Source organism: Psittacula echo (genome assembly GCF_963264785.1).
Source record: "Psittacula echo genome assembly, chromosome: Z".
Lineage (NCBI taxonomy): Eukaryota > Metazoa > Chordata > Aves > Psittaciformes > Psittacidae > Psittacula > Psittacula echo.
Genome location: NC_137742.1, coordinates 15,132,862 through 15,156,516, shown reverse-complemented (window position 1 = coordinate 15,156,516; position 23,655 = coordinate 15,132,862). Strand labels below are relative to the sequence as shown.

At 41.1% G+C, this 23,655-nt stretch overlaps 1 protein-coding gene across 1 annotated transcript in view; it reads right to left on the bottom strand.

Moving 5' to 3' along the window:
- EGFLAM (EGF like, fibronectin type III and laminin G domains) overlaps positions 1-23,655 on the bottom strand; it is a gene marked incomplete at both ends in the record, with an annotated part of 75,165 nt that overhangs the window by 37,317 nt on the left and 14,193 nt on the right. Inside the window, 6 exons of the mRNA XM_080638645.1 lie at positions 4,669-4,835; positions 10,853-10,997; positions 11,248-11,365; positions 16,594-16,620; positions 18,317-18,400; positions 20,404-20,513. Coding sequence (XP_080494771.1) covers positions 4,669-4,835; positions 10,853-10,997; positions 11,248-11,365; positions 16,594-16,620; positions 18,317-18,400; positions 20,404-20,513 — 651 coding nt within the window. The remainder of the gene's footprint in view (positions 1-4,668; positions 4,836-10,852; positions 10,998-11,247; positions 11,366-16,593; positions 16,621-18,316; positions 18,401-20,403; positions 20,514-23,655) is intronic.

Here is a 23,655-nt window from a genome sequence, read left to right as displayed (position 1 = left end):
GTTGCAGTGTACAAGGAGATGAAGCCTGTTTAAGACCCTCTACCAGGTCCTATAATCCTGTTTTATAATTAATTGGAAAACCTGTGGGGGGTCACACACTTTAGACAGATCCTGTCCAAATAATTAGGGATTAAGTTCTACCAAAGAAATCTTTCTCAAAACAAACAGAAAGCCACACAAACTTTTGTTTTGCTGATTAGGTGGCCATGAGCGTACTGACCAGGAGACACAGGAGAGCACAGGCCCACAGGCAACACGGGCAGACTGAATGGAAGTGTTTGCAGACTGACTGCCTTCACGCAGAACCCTCACAGGTCTGAATCCAAAACACATTTTAATCTGAGTTTTATTCTTGTCAGTGACACACAGTGAGGCACTGCACATCCCTTGGCCTGTCTCTTGTTTTTTGTTCCTGTGCCTATAAATACAAACACTGCTTTTATAAAGCCTTTGGAGACCTGTGGAAACAGTTCTTAGGAAAACCTTCTCCATTTGCTATCTCCAGGACACATCACTATCATTTATATCAAGGTTTGGGCCTGAGGGACTTCCATTTTCCTCTGCCTGAGCCTCAGCTAACACATTCAAGTGCCGCGCAGAGTGCCTTGCTTGGTATTAGCCTGGTCGTGACAGCCAGGACCAGAGGAAGGGATGTACCCTGATTAAGCAGCCCCTTCTGTCAATTTGCTGTGGAGACAGGCAGGATGGTATTTTTAACAGAAGACGCTTCCTCTGTTGGTTTGGCAAATCCAAAGTCTGGTGACCTTCCAGGCACAGTGCAAACCCCATCTGTTTCCCCAGGAGACGAAGGTTATTTAAGCAATGCAGGTGATGACACTTTGTTTATTTGATTCTTTGGGATAGTTTATTTTGTTGTTACTAAACTGAACATGTGCAATCTTTTGTTTTCAAGTAAATTGTCTATGACACATTGAAAGCTTAATGAAGCAAAAACCCAACAACCACATAAGTGAAAAAACCACAACCTGCATCTGTAACTAAGAAAAGCAACAACAAAAAAAAATATTTATTACATCATTACCATCTAGAAAAAAAAAAAGCCAGATCACAAATAAATGAGAACCCATGGGGAAACCTGCCCTCTCCTTCCTCCCTGAAAATGGAGCAATAAACCAAGCATGACTTTTTTACGAAGTAAGGGGTAACTGCTTATAATCAAGGCCACATGTTCTAATTGCAAGGACGCTGGGAGGTCTGTCACATTAAGTGATACTGTCAGCAACCCTTCAGAGGAGCATTTTAGCGAACAAAGACAATGCCCTTCTCTGCGGGGTTGAAAACGAAATCAAGAGTATGGCAAAGCCAGCCACCTTTTAAAACCAAAATGCGAGACCTACATGTGAGAATGAGACAAACTCCAGCAGAAAACATCTCCAAGTATCCTGGATTCAGTATCTGCAGGACTCATCGCTGTCTCAAACTGCCTAGAAGAGCTGTGCAATGCAACATGGAACCTGAAGGTCCACTGCCTTTGAGGTAATGCTGGGAATTTGTTCTTCAGATAAAATAAGCATCAGAAAAGCACTAATCATTTCAAAATGAGCATAAAATCCAGAATATACAAGCATAAAGTGATGGAATTTTAGAATTCAAAAACATTAGGGACCTTGGTGCCACACGGCCTAAGTGCAATGCAAAGGACCCAGATATCGTGTGAACTTCTGCCAGCTTCCTAAGATATTTCAGGTATTTCTGAGGAACACACAGTCAGAAAATAGCATCAAATATCTGTGGCATGTTTCACTCCATACATGGGAGGAGGAACTGTAGTAATACTGAAGACACTAATTCCTAAAATGTGCACCCTGAAGAGCAAAGCTGTTTCAGTTTCAGAGATGCCAACTGTCTGACACCCTTCCAGCAGCAATAGGTGAATAAGAGGTATCTGCAGGCACTTTGAGAGAGTCACTTCTCTGGTGCCATCTGAGATGCATTATGGTACCTGAGACATCTCCAGAGAACTGTCATGTGCCTGGCAGACGTCTGGAAGGCACATGCCCTTCTGCAGTGACAGCTGAAAAGCACAAGACCTACCGAACATCAAGTCCACCCAATGTCTATATCTGAGAAACCAAATGAATGACTAACTAGGCCAAAGAAGGTAACTATTGGCTTTTTGGCTACTTGAAGGGGGAAGATGCAGATACATTATCTGAGCTGGAAGGGAGTTTTACTTTGTTGCCCTTGAGCTTAACATAGATGTTTTTGTTCGGTGAAACTTGTCAACCATTTAAATTACTCTTCACAGGCTTTTTTTTTAGTGTATTGGGGAAAAATAAATGTTTAGGCTATGCATGGCACTAATGAGGACCATTTTTTTCACAACAAAAGTTAGCTTTTCTAGTAATGCACAACATACTTTTGTATCTGGTTAACATTCAAAACAGTTTCTTACAAAGACATGACAGCTAAAGCCAGGTGAGGGCTGCTACACTCAGTTACACTGCTGCTTCCAGAAAGCCACAGAACTTATTTTTAAAGGCATCCTCTCTTGTCTTTGAACACCATTCCTTCTTCTACGAAAAGCTGGTTGTTGTGAAGACAAGATAACAGAGGCTTTCATGCACAGTGGCTATACATAGCTTTTAAGCCTATTTCCAAAATCCATCCTGGATTTAAGAGCAGACTGGCGAAGGAACCACATTCGTATTTGCTCAAAAGCCCAGCGTTTGCCAAAGTAACCCTAAGTACGAGAGACCTCATGCACGGTTGGAGCACATCATGGACATGACATGGCACCATGCTTCAGGAGCTCTGCCCACTCATTAGAGTCTCCCCCAGGCACTGTCAGCTGCTTGGTGCAGCACCCATGTGCCTGCCATGGCACACAGTTTTTGAGCCTCCTCAGAAAGCAGTACAAAATGCATAATACATTCACTTCCAGATTTGATCCAGGCACAGAGAATCAAGCTAATGCCCCCTGTGAACCTCTCCAGAAATCAGTGTTTGCATACAGCAGGCATGAATTTGATTCCAAGCTCTACTGACAGAAACCCATGTTTTAGAGCCATCTCAACAGGTCTTCGCAGAACAGCTAGTTTCCTAATGCTTTTCCTAGAGTACCGCAGTAATAAGCACAGCATGAACTACTCCATACTACTCCACCTTTATAACAAAGCTAAACACTTGATCTTTTCTGACCAAAGAATGCAGCCACTCACATCCAAAGATAAACAGGATACTGAGGAGCACAGAAGTGTGCCTGAGGCAGCAGGAGCTGACCCTTGAGGATCCAAAGGCCAAGGAACCCCGGCGTACTGCTGTTCCTTTGTGTTCTCCCAAACATTTACTTCAGAAGTTAAACTTAGTTCAGCAGCCTTGAAAAACTTCATGCAAACTGTTCAAGGGGTTGAGGTGCTGACAGAGGGGAAAAAAGAATGGAAACGGATGTATAAAAGTCAATGAAAACAAGTGATTCTAACGTAGAGAAACTATTTAGAAATAAATCCTTAGTGGGTTAAATTGATCATTATGCCACTAAAGAAGTGGTGCACATTTCTGCTGCATGCAAATTCTTCTTGCAGAGCTCACAGTCCTAGCTGAATATCAGCTGCTCATTTCTACCAGTTAATTAAACATTATTTGCAATTGAGCATGCAAGTGAGAAGAAAAAAGGTCAGTTTTGTTCTTCTTTTTTATAGTTCATTAATCTACCAAAATGATATCCAGGTATTTTCTTTCATGGTATTCTGTCCCCTAGAAATGCTTTCAAAACTGGAACTTAAAAGTTCTGAGACCTTTTTAACTTGATGAAAAGCTTGGCAAATTTTAGATATAGTTACTCCCCATAGCCTGACAGCCTTGGCTTTGCTTCCTGCATCGACTGTCTTTGTGACACTTTGTGCAAGAGATATAATTTGTATGATTCTCAATGTGGCTTGGTTGGGATTCTCACATACAGCTAAGACTTTGGGGGTGATGAGGAGCAACAGCACCTCAAAGTCAGCCCACAAACACGCTAGAACATTGTACCCCAATGAAGGCCATTAGCAGACATGCTCAAGGCCTACACCTTATTGCAGTGTGCATAGTCTACATTTCTACACAAATGTAAATGTAATAGTTAACCGTCTGTGATTACTCAAGTATGGTTGAATGCATTTTCACTTAATATTTTTGCCATGCAGCTTCTGACCAAAAAAGAATGCTTTCTTCTTTATATCATTTTCATGATTGTGCTTAATAGTTTTAAGAGCCTTGCTCCTCACAAAACAGTGTAGATTTATCTTGGACCTTCAGAGTTGTTTAAATTATAAATGTAATATGTAAGGTTCAGTTTCAAAGAACTGGAAAAAAAAGATTAACAGTAGACTTGTCTCTCTCATTTTCCCCCATGATATTCACTTATCAGTTCTGCATGAAGACAGCACAAAAAGGCAGTAAGTAGCGATTCAAAAATATCTGGCAATGACCTACAGAGCAGAGCAACACCATGAGGGTGCTTCTGCCTGGTGCTTTTCATATCTTTGCTTATGGCTTGACTTTCACAGGATGCTTCAAGCTCCACAGACAGGACTAAGAGATATCAGACTCAAGGTGCCTGTGCTTGGAAAACAATTCTTTCCACCAGCAGTCTGCCACACTTCATTTACAGATAGTACTTTATTTTTATATGGTTTGAATTACATAAAAGGTGGTTCTACTCACTGAATGTTCGGATGATGTCACTCGGTGCACTGACAGGGCTGGATCCATAGGAGTTTGCTGCTCGGACAGCGAACTGATACTTGGTGTTTGGGAGAAGTCCTTTGAGAACCATGGACTCCATCTGGATCTGCTCTCTTATTACAGTCCAATTGCTGTCAAGATCTGGCCTTCAGGGTCAAACAAACCAAGATCATAAATAATTAAAGCTATATAAATTAATTGCCTTTAAACTTTCCTGGGAAATTAAAAGAAAATTAATGCTAAATCATTACTGAAATCCTCACTCTTAAAGGGCCAGATTGTGCAACCATTACTAAGCTGCAAAGCCTGAGATATCAAAACTATACAGCAACACAACCCCAATATTCAAATTTTACTTATAAAGCCAAGGAGGTTTTTTAGAGGACAGCTTGAAAAATAATCAAGTTCTGTTTTCATGGATTTGGGATTCATAGTTTTCAAATGGAGTTATGTTATCTGCGGTTCCCAGTCGCCTATTTGGCTGTATAAATACAGTACTTTGCAACAGAGAGAAAAATACTGATTTATTTCTAGGAGTTTGTGCTCTAATGGCAGTAAGTCTCTTTAAACATATACAAGCATTAGCAGTTTGAGAATCTAACATTGATCTTTTAGGCAATCAGGATAATCCAGCCACATTAGAAAATCTGGATCAAAAAATAGTCTAGTCTCCTTATAAAAACAACAAATAAACAAACAAACAAAAAAAAAAAAAACAACCCACAAAACAAATCAGAACTATAATGCCTAAAACCTGGCCTGTGTATGTGGATTTTGCAACAAAATTCCTGTGTCTGCCTTTGGACAATACCTGTTTACTCCTGATTCCTACTGGAAGCCAGCAGCAAATTAATGTTTGCTCTAAGTACCATTTTAATCAATGTGAAATCAGTGCAACCATTCACACGGCAGTTTAGTCTCAGATGTTGAAGCAGAGGGACACGGGAAAGCAGAATACTTTGAGAGAGCATTCTGTTGCTTTCACACCATTTCTACTCTCTCTAAAAGTGGTCTTTTCATATCAAAGAGAGAACTGAATGAGAAAAGGAAAACAAAACCAAACAAAATAAGAACACAAACATTAAATCTCGGCCACCCAAAATATTTAGATTGAAGCCTATGAAAGTAAAATAGGGACAGAAATGACTTTCAGAGAATATTATTCCAGTGCCCTTTTCTAATATGTCCTTGTGATATTTATTACACTAAATAACCTCCAAGTGCTCCCTGAATCTACCAATGTTTACATAGGACTAGCTGCAAATGTCTCCAGCAGTCTTTCAATGAAAATTACAGCATCAGGCAGGCATTTTGTATTTGTTTATTTGCAGCTGGAAGGAAATGCAGAAGTTAATGTATGTTTCCTTTTACCAGTCAATACAAGATTTATTGATCACCGAGATTTCATTGCTTTATGCCAGCATGGCAAATGCAGCAGTTCCCAGCTGCCCAGCTCCTGTGCACAGTGGCACACAGGATGCACATATTTCATTGTATCTCTAAAAATAAAAATAAAATTAGACAAAAGCATTAGACGTAATGACAGCTAAGCAGACCATCTTAAGTCACCCTTCACCACCATTTTTTGATAGACAGAAAGGCATTTATTTTGGCTACACTTTCATTGTTTGCCCTCTGTGAGCTTTTGATGCTTGCGCCAAAATGAAAAGGTATAGTGTTTTCCAAATGAAATCTGTTAACATCGCTTCCTTCCACATGCTCTCTTAGTAGTGTTTTCAGTTTTCCTGTGCACATCTTTTTTTGCTCTAATTCCAGTCTAAGGAACTTCTGCTAGCTCAAGAGCTGCCTCACAGCCTTTTTACAACAGATCCTGCCGACATCTGAGCCCAGTGGAAACGCATGCCCCTGACAAAGGGACCCAAAGGAGGTATTGCACCATACAAAAATGCGGGAGATAACACAAACCGTAGGCTAGCCTTTGCCTTCACTGACTACCTCTCGTAAGACTTCCTTCTGCAGAAGTGAATAATAAAGGAAATGCCTGCAAATGTGTAAGCATCTGTAGCTTGCAGAAGGAGAGGGAAAGAGGAAGATTTATCACTTGACCTTTGCTACTTCTCCAGAACATTCCCTGTGTGAACAAATCGGTACAAGATGGAAAAATGGCAAACAGATGGGGAGAAACACACAACAAACTCAGCTGGTGATTGTATCCAGGGCCAGCCAGCTCCTGCGTTTTCTAAGATGGGATAATATTGCTAAAAACTCTCTCCAATGACCCTTTTTGCATCAAATTTCAGTTTGCGTCAACTGTCACACCAGAAGAGCTTATTTTGATGCCACTTTTTCCACCTTCTGCAGCACTGCATTCTCTAGCATGGGTCCCTCTGTCTCTGGACAAGAATTCTTAGGGCTGTTCTGGGTGTTGCATTTGTGTACAAGGAAACCAGGCAACTTTCCTGGGCCTGTTCTACTCTTGCAGTTACAGCTGTACATCCCTAACACAGAAATGCCATGCAGGAAGAATCTGTTCAGTGACAAAATCAGGTTTTTTTTAACATAATGAACATACGGGTAAAGTCAATGGAACTGGACGGATACAAACCAAGGGCAGAATCCTGCCCCAAATGTACCCAAAGCATTCAGATTATTGCTTTACATTGTAATCTGGGGACTGATTCATTTAAGAAAGTGAATCTTTCTGATGGAGAGAACAACAATTTAATTTCACTTGAACTTCCTGTTATAATCATCTGGAAATGATTTAATAGGAAGCACCTGCTAGCAATTTATAAGGTTTTTGATTGTTGTTTTGTACCATGTTTGTACTGAAGTGGCAAATTCATCTCTACAATTTAAAGAAAAAACAATTCCTACAAATAATAAATGTGGTGACAAGTACAGTACATTCTTATTCACTGTGGAAAATACAAATTGTAGAAAATAATACACTGTAAGATATTATTTTTACTAATTATTTAGTTTTATAGTGATACTTCCTACAAAATATATCAAACAATATGCCAGGTCAATTCTAACCTCATTCTTTTCTTAAATATTCTTCTGATGCTGTCTAATATTGTTAAGTATGTCCTCACCAATTCCTACATCTTCCACTCCTCCTTCTTTACTAACTACCTTTTCAAGGATTTAACCCTCGCAAACAGTAGCGAAAATGTTGAGACAGGTGCACCTGTTTGATATACGAACCAGGAAAGAATTATTAATGGTATTTTTGCTGAGCATTAGAATGTGCCTCCCTGATCAGATCTGCTGTTTTGGGTTCCTTGGGTATGTTAAGATTAATGTTGAAAACTACTGACTACGTCTTCAAACCAAGAAGATGAAAAGAAAGTGACTTAATCCTTTTTAGAGGATTTTAGGTGCTGAAACGCTTGTGGTTTGTTAGAGGCTTGCCACCTATAAAAATCTGGATGTTAGTCTCCAAGTTTAGATAATTGGGCAGTCACTCAACCGATTAAAAACTTGAGTATTTGCAGTATTCAAATGAAAATATCCAAGACATTTCTGAGCATCATTTTTTTATAGTATCGTTAGGAAAAACACCCCAATTAGTATGTTTAAGTCTGGGGTCCCACTTTGGAGGCTTTCGTAAGAATATTATTTGTCATAAAATAGTTCTCAGCACAAACCAACAGACTATTTACACTGAACCTGCAAGCTTCCACAGACACCATTAACTGTTTTGGGTTTAACATGTTCTTTTACATATTCCCCATGAATTGTGCAGTGAGCAGTGAGACCTACATTCACCTTCCGGATTTTAGGCATTCAGGCAAGTTGGGATTGTGATCTTCGTAGCATCCTTTTATGGTCAACAGCAGAGCACAGCCTGAGTTAGCCCAGCTCATTTTACATATGAAACTGCCTGCAGCCCTAGTGCCTGCCTATAGTGAGCTATAGCCCTGCCTATAGTGAACCAAAAGGTCCTGAGGGAAACCCATGCAAGTGCCTAAATAAAGGCCCAAACTTAGGCCCTTAGCAGAAATGGACTGCAGGTTATCTCTGGTTCTGATTAGATCCTGGTATGTGCAAATAATTATTGTATTGAATTGTCACGAGGTTTTAATCCCCAATATGACAGTTGAGCAAATGAAGTGTTTTTCCCTCCTCTTGGTCTCCTAGCATGGCTTTGCTAGGATTAAAGTCATAAAGTTAGTTCTAAGAGGATGGAAATGATTTAAACAGTGTCAGCTTTTAGACCTTCGTGCTGCAAAAATTACAGATTTGCATAAGAAAGTTAGTAATTTTGCAAAAGCACAGGATAGTATTGTATTTATTTGACATAAGAGGACAATTCAAAATTTACTTGCACTGTTTAGTTTTGGCTTTACATTGGTTTAATTAACAGTTTTAACTCATGTTAATACATTTTACAGTAATTAAAACTATATGCAGAAAAAGACAATGAAGCTTAAAGTTAAATCTTTACCTCTAACTACCATTAAGACTTATGGTTCATTGAAATTTCTCCAAATATATAATCAAGCTTCCAAGTCTAAGAGAGCATAATCCCAAAATTAACAAATACGCTTCCAGCTTAGCTTTAAACCTCAAACTAAACAGTGTAATCAAAACATTGTGCTGTTAGCAAATTCTTTCCCAAAGTCTAAAACCAACAAAACACTGACATTTCAATTACTTGCATCTTTCCACTTAAACAGTGAAGGCAGCTTTCCCCTCCCTGGCTGAAAAAAAGTATTCAAGGGTGAACTTCCAATGCATCAGATGGACAGATGGTGCCCACTTCTTCTTCCATTGGGAGGCCCCTGATGCTATGAACATGTGTACAAAAACTTGCAGGCTCCACTTTCCAGCAAAAGCAGAGAGGAAACAGAAGGAATGAGACCCCAGCAAAATCCCCTTCCCATCCGCCAAGAAAATGAAACGGAAGAGACAGGAAGAAAATAAAAAGGCTCACGTAACATCTGCGTTCAAAAAATAGATATTGGAGAAATTTCACGGTAATAATACAGCAGAGTTTACATGATGGCCATAATGCATCTTCAGCTGTCCTGTTCTGTCTCCCAGTGCAATGCACATTGGATGGCTTCCCAACAAACATGGGGCATTTCAATTCAAATACAAACAGTTCACTTTCAGCCTGGAAATTCTTTTAATTACATTAATATTTTCTAGGTTGTAACCATAATTTGAGCATTGAAAACTAATAGTTGTCTGTTTTGACAACGACTCTTTTTAAAAACTGAATGTCTTTTTCTGAAGAACTTTTTTTGACCTTTACAGTTTGGAGTAGTTTAAGATGCAATTCTCCCTTCTCACCCAGAAACCTCAAGTAAAACCTGTCATCACAGGTAGTTCACTCAAAGGATTAAACTACCAGAAGTTGAATTCTGCATTTACTGTAAGGGTAAACACAGGGGCAAGCAAGTGAAAATAAATAGTTCTGTATGCAGATATTAGTTTACACAAGCATATGAACTGTCAGGTATGAACACTTGTATGTGCATGTAGATAAAACCACTTCCTTCTAACCATTCATACGCACCTTAGAAAAGCAACTTGATTGTCAACTTTTCATAGTTCAGTTCTATCACTAAAAATCTTAGAGAATTTAATATAAAGGAAAAAAAAAAAACAAAACAAAAAACCAACAAGCCCCAACCAAACACCAACACCCCACTTCCTCCAAAAAAAATCTAAACAGAAAGGCCAACATTTCATGTAAACTGAATTAGCATTACAATAACAAAGCAAGTCTGAGTCCTGCAAGCTCAAGACCAAGAAGACTTGTGTCAGGTAAAATCACCCAACATACTGAATTCACAGTCTTGAGATTATTTCCTACAGCAGCCCAGGGTACTCCTGCTCAGGGGAACTGCTCTGGCACACATATTTTTCTCAGCATGGTTCAATAGTGTTTGATGACAGGACAAACCCAAAACTTCACTTGCCCAGGTCATTATTAGAGGGAACAGATCAAATTAGATGTTATTTACTTCAATCAGAAGGTACAACTTACTGGGATTTTATAAAAAAATTGATTATTTCTCATTATATCTTTAAATTTTCACAGTGATTTAACGCTTAGTAAAACTAAGTGTACTAGATAAAGTAAGTAAATAAAGCATGAGAAGAATATATATGTGGTTTAAAGTGAAATTTTAGGAAAGAAAGAATGAAATCCTGTAGTGCACGAGCACTGAAATTCCGACTTCACTGGCAAACTTGCCTGATAAACTCCACCATGTAGTACTGGATGGGAGAACTTCCTTCACTTCCAGACTTCCAGGATAATGCTACTTCTGAATCAGAAACTACCACGATCTGGGGCTGATGGGGCGGTGCCGGGGGCATGCACTTATCTAAGACAGAAGAAATGCAAAGGAATATGATTAGAGAAGCAGATGGGCTAATACACACAAAAATCCAAACCCCACAGGCTTGAGAATCAAATTCACAGGCTGCTCCCCTCACCTGCTGCCCCTCTAAAACCCCACACTTGTGGAAAAATATTGCAATACTATATACAACAGAGATTAAGGTGCAGTGGCCTGCTGTGTTACAGACATGCCCTGCCAGTTTTGCAACAGAAAGCCATGTGCACAGCATTACCTTGGGATAAGGTTGTCACATCTCTGGGCATGCTGGGTCGTCCTTTCCCCGCCCAGCCATATGCTCCAACGCTAACACGGTGCGGAGTGCCTGGCTTTAGATCACCGATAACAACTTCCTACCAGAGTCAAAAGAAAACAAGACAAAAACATTGTGAAAGCTCTTCCATGTAACTGGGGATGGTGCTGTGAACTGGAATTCAGGGATTTTACATGGTATTTTCCATGCAACCTCCTAGGAGGACTGTCCCAAGCCCAGCTCAGAAGCAACAAACACAAACAGCACCATGTGTTTCCTCTCAAGCTGCAGCTTTGCCCCTGGGGAATATACAGGGATGACCTGGATCCATGTCTCAGCATAACTCAGAATTTGCCTTCACTGTCCAGCGTTTTGACTGGTGAAGTCAAAGTCACATACTATTCCCTCCCTTGAGTCAATTTCTGGCATTCAGTATCAGTCTGGTGCATTTTCTTTTTTGTTTGTTTGTTTTTCTTTTAAATCCAGAGACTGTAGAAGCTTCTGAGAACAAAGCAAGCTGATGCAGTGTGAACTGATGATCTTCAATTTCTCATGGAGCAGAAACCAGTCCCATCGCTTCTCGCAATTTTCCTAGCCCAGCTATTGGCTTGACCTGAAGCAAGCATTTCCCTTATTTGTCCTTCTCTCATAAACTCAGAAAGATTAACCCACAGACAACTACTGTAAGGGAGGTGATGTTAACCTCCATCTGAAGAGCTTCTGCTGCTGAATACTCTTTAAAGGACCTGCTCAAATCACCCCAAAATTAGCAAATGTCACCAAAAAATTACATTTTATCACTGACTGGTACACACAACATGGATCAACTTAAGGCAGTTAGATCTGGACTTTAATGGAGCATATGTAGATGTGTATAGAAATTCAGCATTCTTTACCTGCAACCTATCTGTAGAGAGATGCAAATCCCAGATGTACAAATTTTGACAGCATATGCAAGTAAACAGAAATGCCAGGTTTTACACCACAGCCTGTTTTGATGTGGGAAAAGCACTTATAAAAAACTGTTTTACAGAGAATTTTTCCTTTGTTTTTCATTCTCTCATATCGATAATGTTGTTCACAGTGCATATGAAAATGCAGAAATCTCCTTTCTCTTTATGCTGGAACAGACTTTAAATCTGCATTTCCAGATGCAGTAAAATAGTAAACAATCCCAACATTTTATTAACTCCTAGATTACCTTATAATGGTATTTTGGACAAGCTTTCCTTCTCTGCTCTTTGGAGAACTTTTGTTATTATTAGAACATTGTTTAGCAACACCCTGTCATCTGTCATTTATCTGCAGTTTTGGCACTCAGTCACTAATTTCCAATGAACATGGGCCACCTGATCATTATCCTATTTTTCCATCGTTCACCCTTGATTATAGAATCGTAGGATCATAGAATAGTTAGGGTTGGAAAGGACCTTAAGATCATCTAGTTCCAACCCCCTGCCATGGGCTGGAGCACTTCACACTAAACCATGTCACCCAAGGCTCTGTCCAACCTGGCCTTGAACACCATCACAGATGAAGCATTCACAATTTCCCTGGGCAACCCATTCCAGTGCCTCACCACCCTCACAGTAAAGAACTTCTTCCTTATATCCAATCTAAACTTCCCCTGTTTAAGTTTTAACCCATTACTCCTTTCCTATCACTCCAGTCCCTAATATAACGGACAGTGGCTTAGCAACTTCATTTGCCAGCTCCTTCAGGACCCGTAGATGGATTTCATCAGGTCCCATGGACTTGTGCACGTTCAGGTTCTTAAGATGGTCTTGAACCAGATCCTCTCCTACAGTGGGCCTTGGGTCTTCATTCTCACAGTCCCTGCGTTCGCCTTCTAAGGCTTGGGTGGTGTGGTCAGAACCTTTGCCAGTGAAGACTGAGGCAAAGAAGTCATTAAGAACCTCAGCCTTCTCCAAATCCAGGGTAGCCAGTTCTCCTGATAGCTTCCGGAGGGGGCCTGTTTTGTCCCTAATCTGTCTTTTATTTGCTATGTACCTATAGAATCCTTTCCTGTTATCTTTAACATTCCTAGCCAAGTTTAATTCTCACTGGGCCTTAGCTTTCCTAACCTGGTCCCTAGCTTCCCTGCTTGAATGATTTGGATTCATCTGAGAGAGATTATAACAATGCTGGAAAAGTAAGTGCCCAGACAGCGGCAGCAAGGAAGCTCACACCGAAAGATTTATCAGTGTTTATTGGTCTTTCAGCCTCATATAGCTGAAGTGACTGAGATCTTTCCAAACGTGATCTGAAAAGAGTGTTGCTGAAAACCCGTCACCTCCTCCCAATGACCATACTGATGACCCTGCTCCTGCCATTCCACTTGCCATACCTATGCCATACATACTCTCCACCTGTATTTAAACTGTGTACATTGGTTCCTGCCAACATCCCTCTTTACTGCATTTATTCTTATGAGAAAAAAAAAATAAATCCTTCATTATCTGTCTTACTGCTTTCACGTTGCTCAGGAACTTGGCCTCTGCAGAGAGTGGGATATTGCGGTAGTTACCTCCTATTATTACCTCTGGACTTAATTCTTACAGAAAATTAAACAGAACAAAACTCATTGACTGCAAGGCCAATCAAGATACTTAGGAATTTAAGTTCAATATGGATACCCTCAAAATCTCAGCAAAGTGCTCTCTTGCCTTATATACATGGCTATCTCTTTCTTTTGGCAATGTCCTCTCCACAAACATAGCTGTTGGACATACAGAGAATACTTTTTTAAATCAAGTACCTTCTAATCTAGGATCAAGACATTAGTGAATAAGTAAAGATTCAGGACACCATCAAGCTAGCCTAACCTGTGGCAATTTCAGTGAATACCCATCTCACACCAGAACACTTCCAAATGAGATTCTAAAGAAGAAACACATTTCCTCATACCCCACCTCCCAAGAACCTGGGAGTACATATTTCACCTCCTTTTTTCTTTTTCGCTTGTATCTGGGAGAAGGGTCCTAAATTCAAGTTTTCTCCACTGCAGAAGAGACACAGTGCCCACACAAATGAGGGATTTAGGTAGTATGTGGAAGAGTTAGATGCCCATCACTTTTGTAGTCTTTCTCTCCACTCACATTGCCTCTATATTTTAGAAACATAGAATCATAGAATAGTTAGGTTTGGAAAGGACCTTAAGATCAACTAGTCCCAACCCCCCTGCCATGGGCAGGGACACCACCCACTAAACCATGTCACCCAAGGCTCTGCCCAACCTTCTGAAGTGTGATACCTCAATCCGGACATTACATTGCCAATGAGGCTCTACTCAGCACCAATCTCACTTTCTTGTTTTAAACAACATTCTTGGTAAAACCCTTTCATCATAATCTCACATTCTTGAACGGAGGGAAGTAATGTGATGCCTTTTCTGGAGTATAGCAGTCAGGTGAATGTAGAAACCGTATATCCCTCCTTGCCTTGCCACACAGCTTGCCCTCCCTCCAGTGTGTTGAAACTGCTAGTGAGGCTGTGCAGTAAACTGCCTCACAGAAACCAGGATCACAAATAGTTTTCTAAAGAAAACCTGTTTTCTGATTTGTTTTGTTTTAATAAAAAAATCCCAAAACCTGGATTACAGAACAACTACAGAAAATGCGCTCAGTTTAATGACATTTGATTTCCTCACAATTCCTTCCGTGTACTACAGGTCTCAGATGGTCATTCCTCATTTTGTACTGGTGTGTGTTGTGGTTTGATAAGGAACAATACTGCTCTCCATAGTTCTGTGCCTGACCTAAGACCTCTCACTTTTAAAGTCAACCATTATTTCTTGTTTGTTCTTGGGGTTTTTTCTTTCTTTTTTTTTTTTTTAATTATTTTATATTTGTGCTCAACTTCTCGAATATTATGTCCAGTAGAATGACTGCCTTATTAAATTACACTGCATCTGTTCTTCTCCTGGATGCTTTCACTTGCATATTCTCTATTCTAAGGTGATATAATACAGCTATAATGCATTATCCACTTTGCTAACGCACAGGCCCAGGCAGACACACAGAAACAGTTGATGCAGTTCAGCTCTTGCTATGACAGTCTTGCACAGTCCAGAGAAGCCTCTGAGAAAGTGGGGGGATCATGCTCAGCACTGTAAGAGGAGGCTTAGTGATGGAAACATGAATTACGCAGACTTAACCACAAAACAATTGCAGATTTCTGTTGAGTTTGGTATGAATATAACAGAAAGCATTTCAGTGAGAACACCACTTCCTGAGGATTAATGACAGCTGGGACCTGATTAATCCCAGTCAGTCATACTTCTCCACAAGTAGCCTTCGGAAGTGTTATTTTTATCAAGCAGAAGAATAGGTCCCAGCATGGAACCTCAACTCTGAAATGCCATAATCCAGACTCAGCTCAGCTGGGACTGAACCAGATAGTCCTGGTTCAAGTGCATCCTGAGGTCTATCTGGAAATCAGCCTCCTACAGTCCAAGCAAACTTCCCCTAACTCAGACAACGAAAGCTGTGCGAGATCCACCAACTTTGTGGGATTTCTCTACTTCTAGAACAGCTCTTAGAATATACAAGTTTGCAGGATGTAGTTGATGTTAGGGATTTTTGTTAAACACTGAAACTTCTGCCCTTACCCTACACAAACCTGAGTACCTCCTGCTTGCTTCTGCCATCACAATAAACCCAACCCGTTGACTATTCATAGGAAGCAGACTGGACTGAGCGCAGGACTGGAAATAATTAATCTGAATAACTCACCAGCTGCAAAGCCATTAAGAGGGCTGGTATTTCTTTCAAACCTGTTTTATACTAGTTGTTAGTCTCCCACTCCTTCCTCCTGGTCGTTGCATGGCTGGCCTCTTGCTGTGCTCCTCCTCCTTGCTTTTAGCTGGACTGGCTCAGGTTTTCCCCTCTCTGTCTCCTGGCTCAGAATTTTCCCTCTCTGCCTGCTCTCTCACTGACTTTTGTTCTTCCCTGTCACTCTGTGTCTACTACCCAACTGTCCCTGTTCCCTGAAGTCCTCATTGCCCAGGTATAGAACACTTTTTATGCAAATTTTCTCCAGCAAGCCAACATATCCATAAATACTTCTGATGTCTGAGATAAAAGGTTATCCATTGCTAAAGAGAGAGCTGTTGTACCTACACATGTTCACCTCCTTCACCTCTGGATTTTGTGCTTTAGCTACTATATTTCACACTTTTTGACTTGAAAGGTTCCTGTATGAGTGCTAAGTAGAACCAACATCTGCCATTAACTTTTGTGCGTGAATATGGGGAAAGAGCAGGTCAGGAATGTTCAATTTAATTTTAAATCACAGCTGCGACCAAGGTTCACATGAAGCAATACTTACAAAAATTGCTTGTCCTTCAAGCTGACCCTGGGAAAAAGCAAAATAGGGCTTGTTAATGAAGTATCATACCAAACAGTGTTGGCAAAACCACATAAATAACAGGTCAGGGGATTAAAACAAAGCCAATGTTGCAGCATGCAGTAGTCTATATGTCTGTTATTCATCTGCGTGAGTGCTGGGATACAGACTGCATTCTCCAAGTGAGTAAGAATTACTGCTGTCAGCATAAAGATAAAAAACCAATGTGCTGTTCGATCTTTGCTGGCACCACTAGTAAGAATGGGATTTTTAGAGCTAAAAAATAATGAGTGAAGAACACAGAAATAAAGATCAGAAGAGGGGAAATAATGCATAAAGAAAGAAATAATATATCATGGCAACAATATTTTGTCATTCACCATTATCCCAGAAACCTGAAGGAGTCAGAACTGACAACCAGAGTGATAGAAAACTGCAGGAAATCTGAGCATCCCCCTCACCTACACTTCTCACAGTGAAGGTTTCTGAGCACTGCCCGGCAGGGATCAGGAAATATCAGTGAACACATTTCATTGAACTTTATGTGGGGAGACTGCAGAAAGCAGGGTGAAGAAATAACAGAATGAAGATGAGCAGAAGAAAAAGGAGAGAAAAAAAACTGAATTGAGAAGAAGGATCACCAAATAAAGATTGGAAAGCCTGCAATGCCCCTTTGTGCACACATAAGCCTTTGATTCCTGTGCTTCTAACATTGCTTTCTTGTGGACAGACTGCCCTTTGCAGAGCACGCTATGAAAGTGCTCCCATCACAGCAACACTCCTTTGCTCTCTGCCCAAGCAGGGGCTGGAAAACCTCCGTTCCTGCCTTGCTGAACTCAAAGAGCAGCTTCTCTGCACTAAGTAAACACCATCATGTTCTGTGAATGCACTTTTAAAGCAGACAGTCTTAGAACCATCCAGAAGCACAAAGGAATTGCTCTCATCTCAGCACTAATTGCCCAAGCAGTGCAGCAGAAGAGGGCATGCAGTGTTCATTCACAAATGGAAAAGGAAGGGGAAATGATGAGAAAAAGGGAAGGGTGAAAAAGAAGGGGACAGTGAAATAAAGCAAAGTAAGAATGCAAAGGCGGTATAAAAGGAAAAACAGAAACAAAGGAAAGAGATAAAATGAGAAGCAAGGAGGAAAAGTAATGTTTTCAAGAACAAAAAACTCAGAAGTTGAGGGAATCTTCTAGGAGATGGACTTGCAAAAGTGCAACTAAAGCAGCACTATTAAACTGTTTTTCAGGAGGCCACAGTCCCATGCAGAGACAAAAAAAATGCATTGAAAATGCTGTATCTCCTTTACTTCACACTCTTACCTCTGTCACAGTGCAACACACATACACTGATGTTGTAACTCTGTGCAGAGTCATGCAATTCCACTTCCATGTGCAGAAGTGCACAGAAAATGCATATTCTAAATTAAAAGATCTATTTTTGTAGAAGCCAGAGGTCAGTACTAGGAAGACGTAAGAAAGTTCCAATAGTTTTACATTATAAATTAGACAACAAGGAGAAAAAGTGTATCACAGTAACTGGATTAGAGAAAAACATTGTGATTTCCTTTTGCTTGATACCCAGAGCAGATCAGGGGCTTGTATCCTCAGCACAATTCACAAAACAGCAACATGTAGACAGTTGCAAAATCCCACTTGCAAGCTCTGCTCCAGTGCTCTGACTGTTAATGAAAAGGAATACTCACCATGCTAAGCATATCTAAACTCAGGGGAACATCGTGTGAGAGCTGTTTAACTGCTTTGTCATCTTCAACTTCGGAGTAAAAGACCTTGGAAAGAAGATATAGTCAAGCCAGTTAAAGCAATAACTCAATACTTCAGAATTACCTAAAAACAAGTGCATTGTTATCACGTTGTGGGAGGCATTTGGACCTATGTTCCCCTACCTTTTCAAATGCATAAAGAGCTAATGCCCTTTAACATTCCATTCATATTTGATAGAAGTTGTCAGTATGACCAAAGAACACCATCTTAAGATGTGTATTCTAAACTGACATGAAACACAACCTAGCTTTCAGGGCAGGCTGGAACTGACAACTTTAATTGTGCATCAGATTGGACAGATTGGTCAGATTGGACAGCTGAAGATTTGTGGGAATTATCTGCACAAGTTATGCATTTTACTTCGAGTAAGGAAGATACTGACATTACATGATTATGTCATTATAAAAACTGATGATAATAATTTATGATAAAAACTTTATGATAATAAATGTCTCTCTGTGTCTGTTGTTATGTACTGGAGCCTAATGAGCCAGTGAAAGTCTGCTATTCTATGAACAGAGACCCTGAGATGACTGGGGATCAAAAGCTAACACAAGATGAAGATAGTTTGGGTACAACACTATCAGTACTGTTTGTCACTGATTTTATTATCATGCCACACAGATGCTCAAGGCTTATAAATAAACTGGGGCTTGGATGCTTTATCTACAACATTAAACACTATTTATGATTTATGACTATAAAGTATTGCAACTGTTTGAAAAATATCGTGATCTGTAGAAAAGCAACTGCATCTTTGTTTTGACACAAAAGAATGGACCCAAATACACACAGAGCCTGACTGAGGCAAATTCTGGTTACAGCAAATTTTTCTCAGTGTCCTAGACTACAAGAACTTCTGTAATGATAAAAACAACCCTGCAGCTGGACTGCATTACTGTCATTTACAAGACCATCAGATAAAGTGGCATGTGTTCCAGAAATACCCGTGACAGGGAATTTTCTTATTCTTCTAGCATACATTAATAATAAAGGTAGTCAAGAGTTTTCTGCATCCAACCCTTTTATGTAAAACTGAATTCTGAATTACTTTTTTTTTTTCCTGCAAATTTCAAATCCTTACAGCGAAAGTGCTAACAAAACCAGCTGCTATTTGTTTACTGTTATAGGGGAAAACAATGAATTCTAGTTGATATCCCACATCTTTGGTGCTTACTCTCCACTAAAAAACTTCCACTGTGGGGCTAAGTTTCATTGCTATGGAACACTTGTTGAAGCAATCTATAATAAAAATGAATGAATTCAGATTAACACTCACTGTTTTTCTGCTTGCACACTAAAACACAGTACCCAGTTTAGGCTAGCCACTCTGTTGTGCCCAATAGGCAGAAGGCAAAGTGGCAAAGGCCTGGAGTGGGTCAGAGCCTCTCCTGTAAAATTTCTGGGTAAACCAGGAAAATCACTGAACTTCTTTAAGGGAAATGCACCACTGAAGTAGAGGTGAATAAAAGTCCCTTTTGATATTTAAGGCTGTGGCTGGGCTTTCATGGATGCTATGCAGTACATTATCTATTGGGGAAGAGAAACCATGAAAGTCTCCTTCCCCTCTACCTGCTGCCAGTCTGGGAAGGTGTAAAGGTGTCATTTGGAAAAGCTGTTCCTGTTAAAGCAATTCTCAGCCTGGAAGTACAAGCCAAGGGATCTGAATGGCCCTGAAATCACCACACATCTCCCTTTGCTTGCACAGCATAGTATAGACCTGCTCTGCTCTACTTTACTGCCTTGGCTGCAGAATGCCCTAAGATCCCTGCATGAAAGTCACAACAGAAAAGCAATCTACATCCACGACAATCCCTCAACACCCAATCCAAATTCCCACCATGGCTTGTTTTTAAAACATGAACCACTTGTTTCTTAAAATTGCAGCTCAATCCTTTCAAGCCAATGCTGACCAATAGTGCTATTTGTTACAAGAACAGGCTTCCTGTTTGCTTGAGGCCATGTAGGGTTCTGCAATCGTCTACTAGCAGCATACAGTACCACTTACCGTATATCCCGTGATGGTGCTCGCATGTTGCTTTGGCATCCTCCATTGCACGCTGAACGCTGTGCAGTTCAGTGAATCCAGCAGTATATCTAGAGGAGGCCCCAGCCTATCTGCTCAGAACAAAATTACAGTGTATGAGATGCCTTAGGACGTAAAACCACTTCTTTAGCCACCTGGCAGGTATGCCTTTGAAGAAGAATAGACCTGTGTTGCCCTCATTCCAAACTGTCAACTGTAGCCCACTACTCAGATTTGACTTTGATGCACCTTTTCCCTCTCCACCTCTGCCTTCCAAGGCACTGGTAGGATACCTGGAGAGACAGGGCAAAGGGGGAAATCCCCTCTTTCTGTGGCAAGCAGATGTTAATCAGCTCAGGACACCACCTTCAGCCTCTCCTCATCCTCTCCCCCAGGCTTCACGTATGACACCAACATCCTTGCATAAAGAAAATCAAACCAAACTCAAAACATGCCTCCTCTTCAGCCCCTTTCTACTTTGGCACAGTCCAAGAGACCCCTTCCTGGCCCACTGAGAGGCTTCCAGATCACCACTAGCCTCTGCAACCTCAATTACTTCACAACAGCTATGGATGGAAAGGGCAACGATTTAAGTAAGAAGCAAGATCAACCTGATGTGAAGGACCCTTCAGTCCCTACCCGCCTCTCTTCAGATGCAAGTTACAGCAATGGGATCTCGTCATCATGTGTTTAGTGCTGCCACAATCAATCCATCTTTCACCAGCTACAGTGGGAGGAGGGCATTTTCAATATGGCTGTACTTGTCCCGCAGCACCTATCCATCTCCTTCTCTTCACATGGTACAGGTTGGTGTCTGTAATCTCAGCAAGATTTTTAACTTAACTTCTCCAAACCACCATTATCAATGCTGTTGGAATCAAACACACCTAACAAATGACTGTAATAGAGAACTGACTCAGACACTGAAAAGATGCTGTAAACTCTTCAGGACCTTAAGACAGGGACATCCACACATCTATAGTGCTTGCACAGCCTGTGGCATAAGTTCAGCATCCTAGGATAGTCTCCCAAGAAGGGTTTGGAGTATAGCACAGCTCACAAACCAGGTCCATAAGCCAGTATGGACATGTTTCAGTAAGGAAAGGAGTTCAGCCATATGGATGAGGACCAAACTATGCCACGTGACTTGCTCTCTCGACCTTCACTCATTTGCTTTATTAGCACAGACTTAGTCACATGGATCAAAGACCATGCATGATCAAAAATCATGTTTTGGCAGGAGACTTGCCAGCTGGTCAAGGCAGCTTTACACTAGATTTGTTGGATGAAGGGGGCACTGATCCATCCCAAGAGTACCAGTCAGTTGCCAGCACTTGTAACAAATCCTCAGGGTGATGCAGAGCTATTTCAGCCGCTCCAGTCAATGAGTAGGCTTAATTCAGGCTCAGATGCCTCTATACAAACTCCTGTGGTATGGGGAATAAACAAGAGACCCCACTTGGAGTACTGTGTGGAGTTCTGGTGTCCTCAACATAAGAAGGACATGGAGCTGTTGGAGCAAGTCCAGAGGAGGGCCACGAGGATGATCAGGGGGCTGGAGCACCTCCCGTATGAAGACAGGTTGAGAAAGTTGGGGCTGTTCAGCCTGGAGAAGACAAGCTGTGTGGAGACCTCATAGCAGCCTTCTAGTATCTGAAGGAGGCCTATAAAGATGCTGGAGAGGGGCATTTCATCAGGGACTGCAGCGATAGGGAATGGATTCAAACTAAAACAGGGGAAGTTCAGGTTGGATATAAGGAGGAAGGTCTTTACTGTGAGGATGGTGAGGCACTGGAACAGGTTGCCCAAAGAAGCAGCAAATGTTCCAACACTGGCAGTGTTCAAGGCCAGGTTGGACAGAGCCTTGGCCAACATAGTGTAGTGTGAGGCATCCCAGTCTGTGGCAGCGGGGTTGGAACTAGATGATCTTAAGGCCTTTTCCAACCCTAACTATTGTATGATTCTGTGATTATATGATTCTATCCCTGCTTGACACTGGGGCTCTGAGCGCAGCAGAGTACTACCCCTCGTGCTTACCTTTTGCCCTGTGCTCAGCAGTAGCTGAACCATACACCATCATGTACCACCTGCTACCGAAAGGAGAGGAAGGAAGAGCAGCCAGGGCTGGAGTATCACTGTCTAGTTAAGGAGCATTTCACATTCAGAAAACATCTTTCCGATATTCACAACACCCAGTGAGCCGGATTAGTATTAGATCTGCATCAGTAGTAAAAGAAAAAGAATAATCCCTAACCATTCATTCTTAGCATGTTTGTGTTATCCTCGTTATTACTTTTTAAGGAGGCTCTATGTGACAAGTTTGCTGGGACGCACAGTGGCTGAAGTAAAAAATTTTAACCAACAATAACAAATACTCATACAAAGCAGGCTTCAAATTGGTATTCTGAATGCACCAAAGGCCAATAAAATCATTTACAGAAAGTATTTGGTGAATAATTTGGAACAACAAATAAATTTGAAAATAAAAATGCAATCCATTTGCAGATTATCTGTAAACAGGGAGGCAACATCTGTTTAATAAGGAGCCGTGCCATGAATTATTCACCCAGCCCTGCTAAACACTGCTATCTCCAGTTTGCAGATGATGAAAAAGGCACAGACAGCCAAATACTGACCTCAGTTACACTGGCATATATAAATTGTCACTGGAGGAGTAAATACAAACTTAAGCCAGGGAAAATAAAAGAGCTGGAGAGATCCATATTTCTATATTGTTTAATTGTCTGCAGAAGTAAGGGAAATCCCAAAACAGAACAAAGGCCGTGGTAGGAGGTGTGCTTGGGGACAAGGTGTAAGCACCATCAGTACCTAGCACCCTTTGCAGGCAGCCCCAGATGATACTCAGCATCAAATGATGGTTTGTGGAGTGTGCAGGATCCAGTGTCACCACACCGCTGCATCCTGCCCTCCCCATGACAAAACCATCCCATAAGTAGTCATGGGCACTCACCCTGCCAGACACCGCACTGCCTCCTCGTTAAACCATGAGCCAAGAGGAAAAGGAAAACCTGGGGCAGCAGAGGTATTTCTTGGGAAGGATAGAAGGCAGAGAGGAGTATCTCATGCAGTGTGGTGATCCCTACAGTCCTCCACTGTCGCCACTCCTGACCTTGTAGCTTGATGGTGTGCATCAGGGGATTCAGAGTCGCTTCTGGTTGCCAGAGCCCAGATTTCACACAACCCAGCAGGAAGTAAAAAATGTCCATTTTTGCA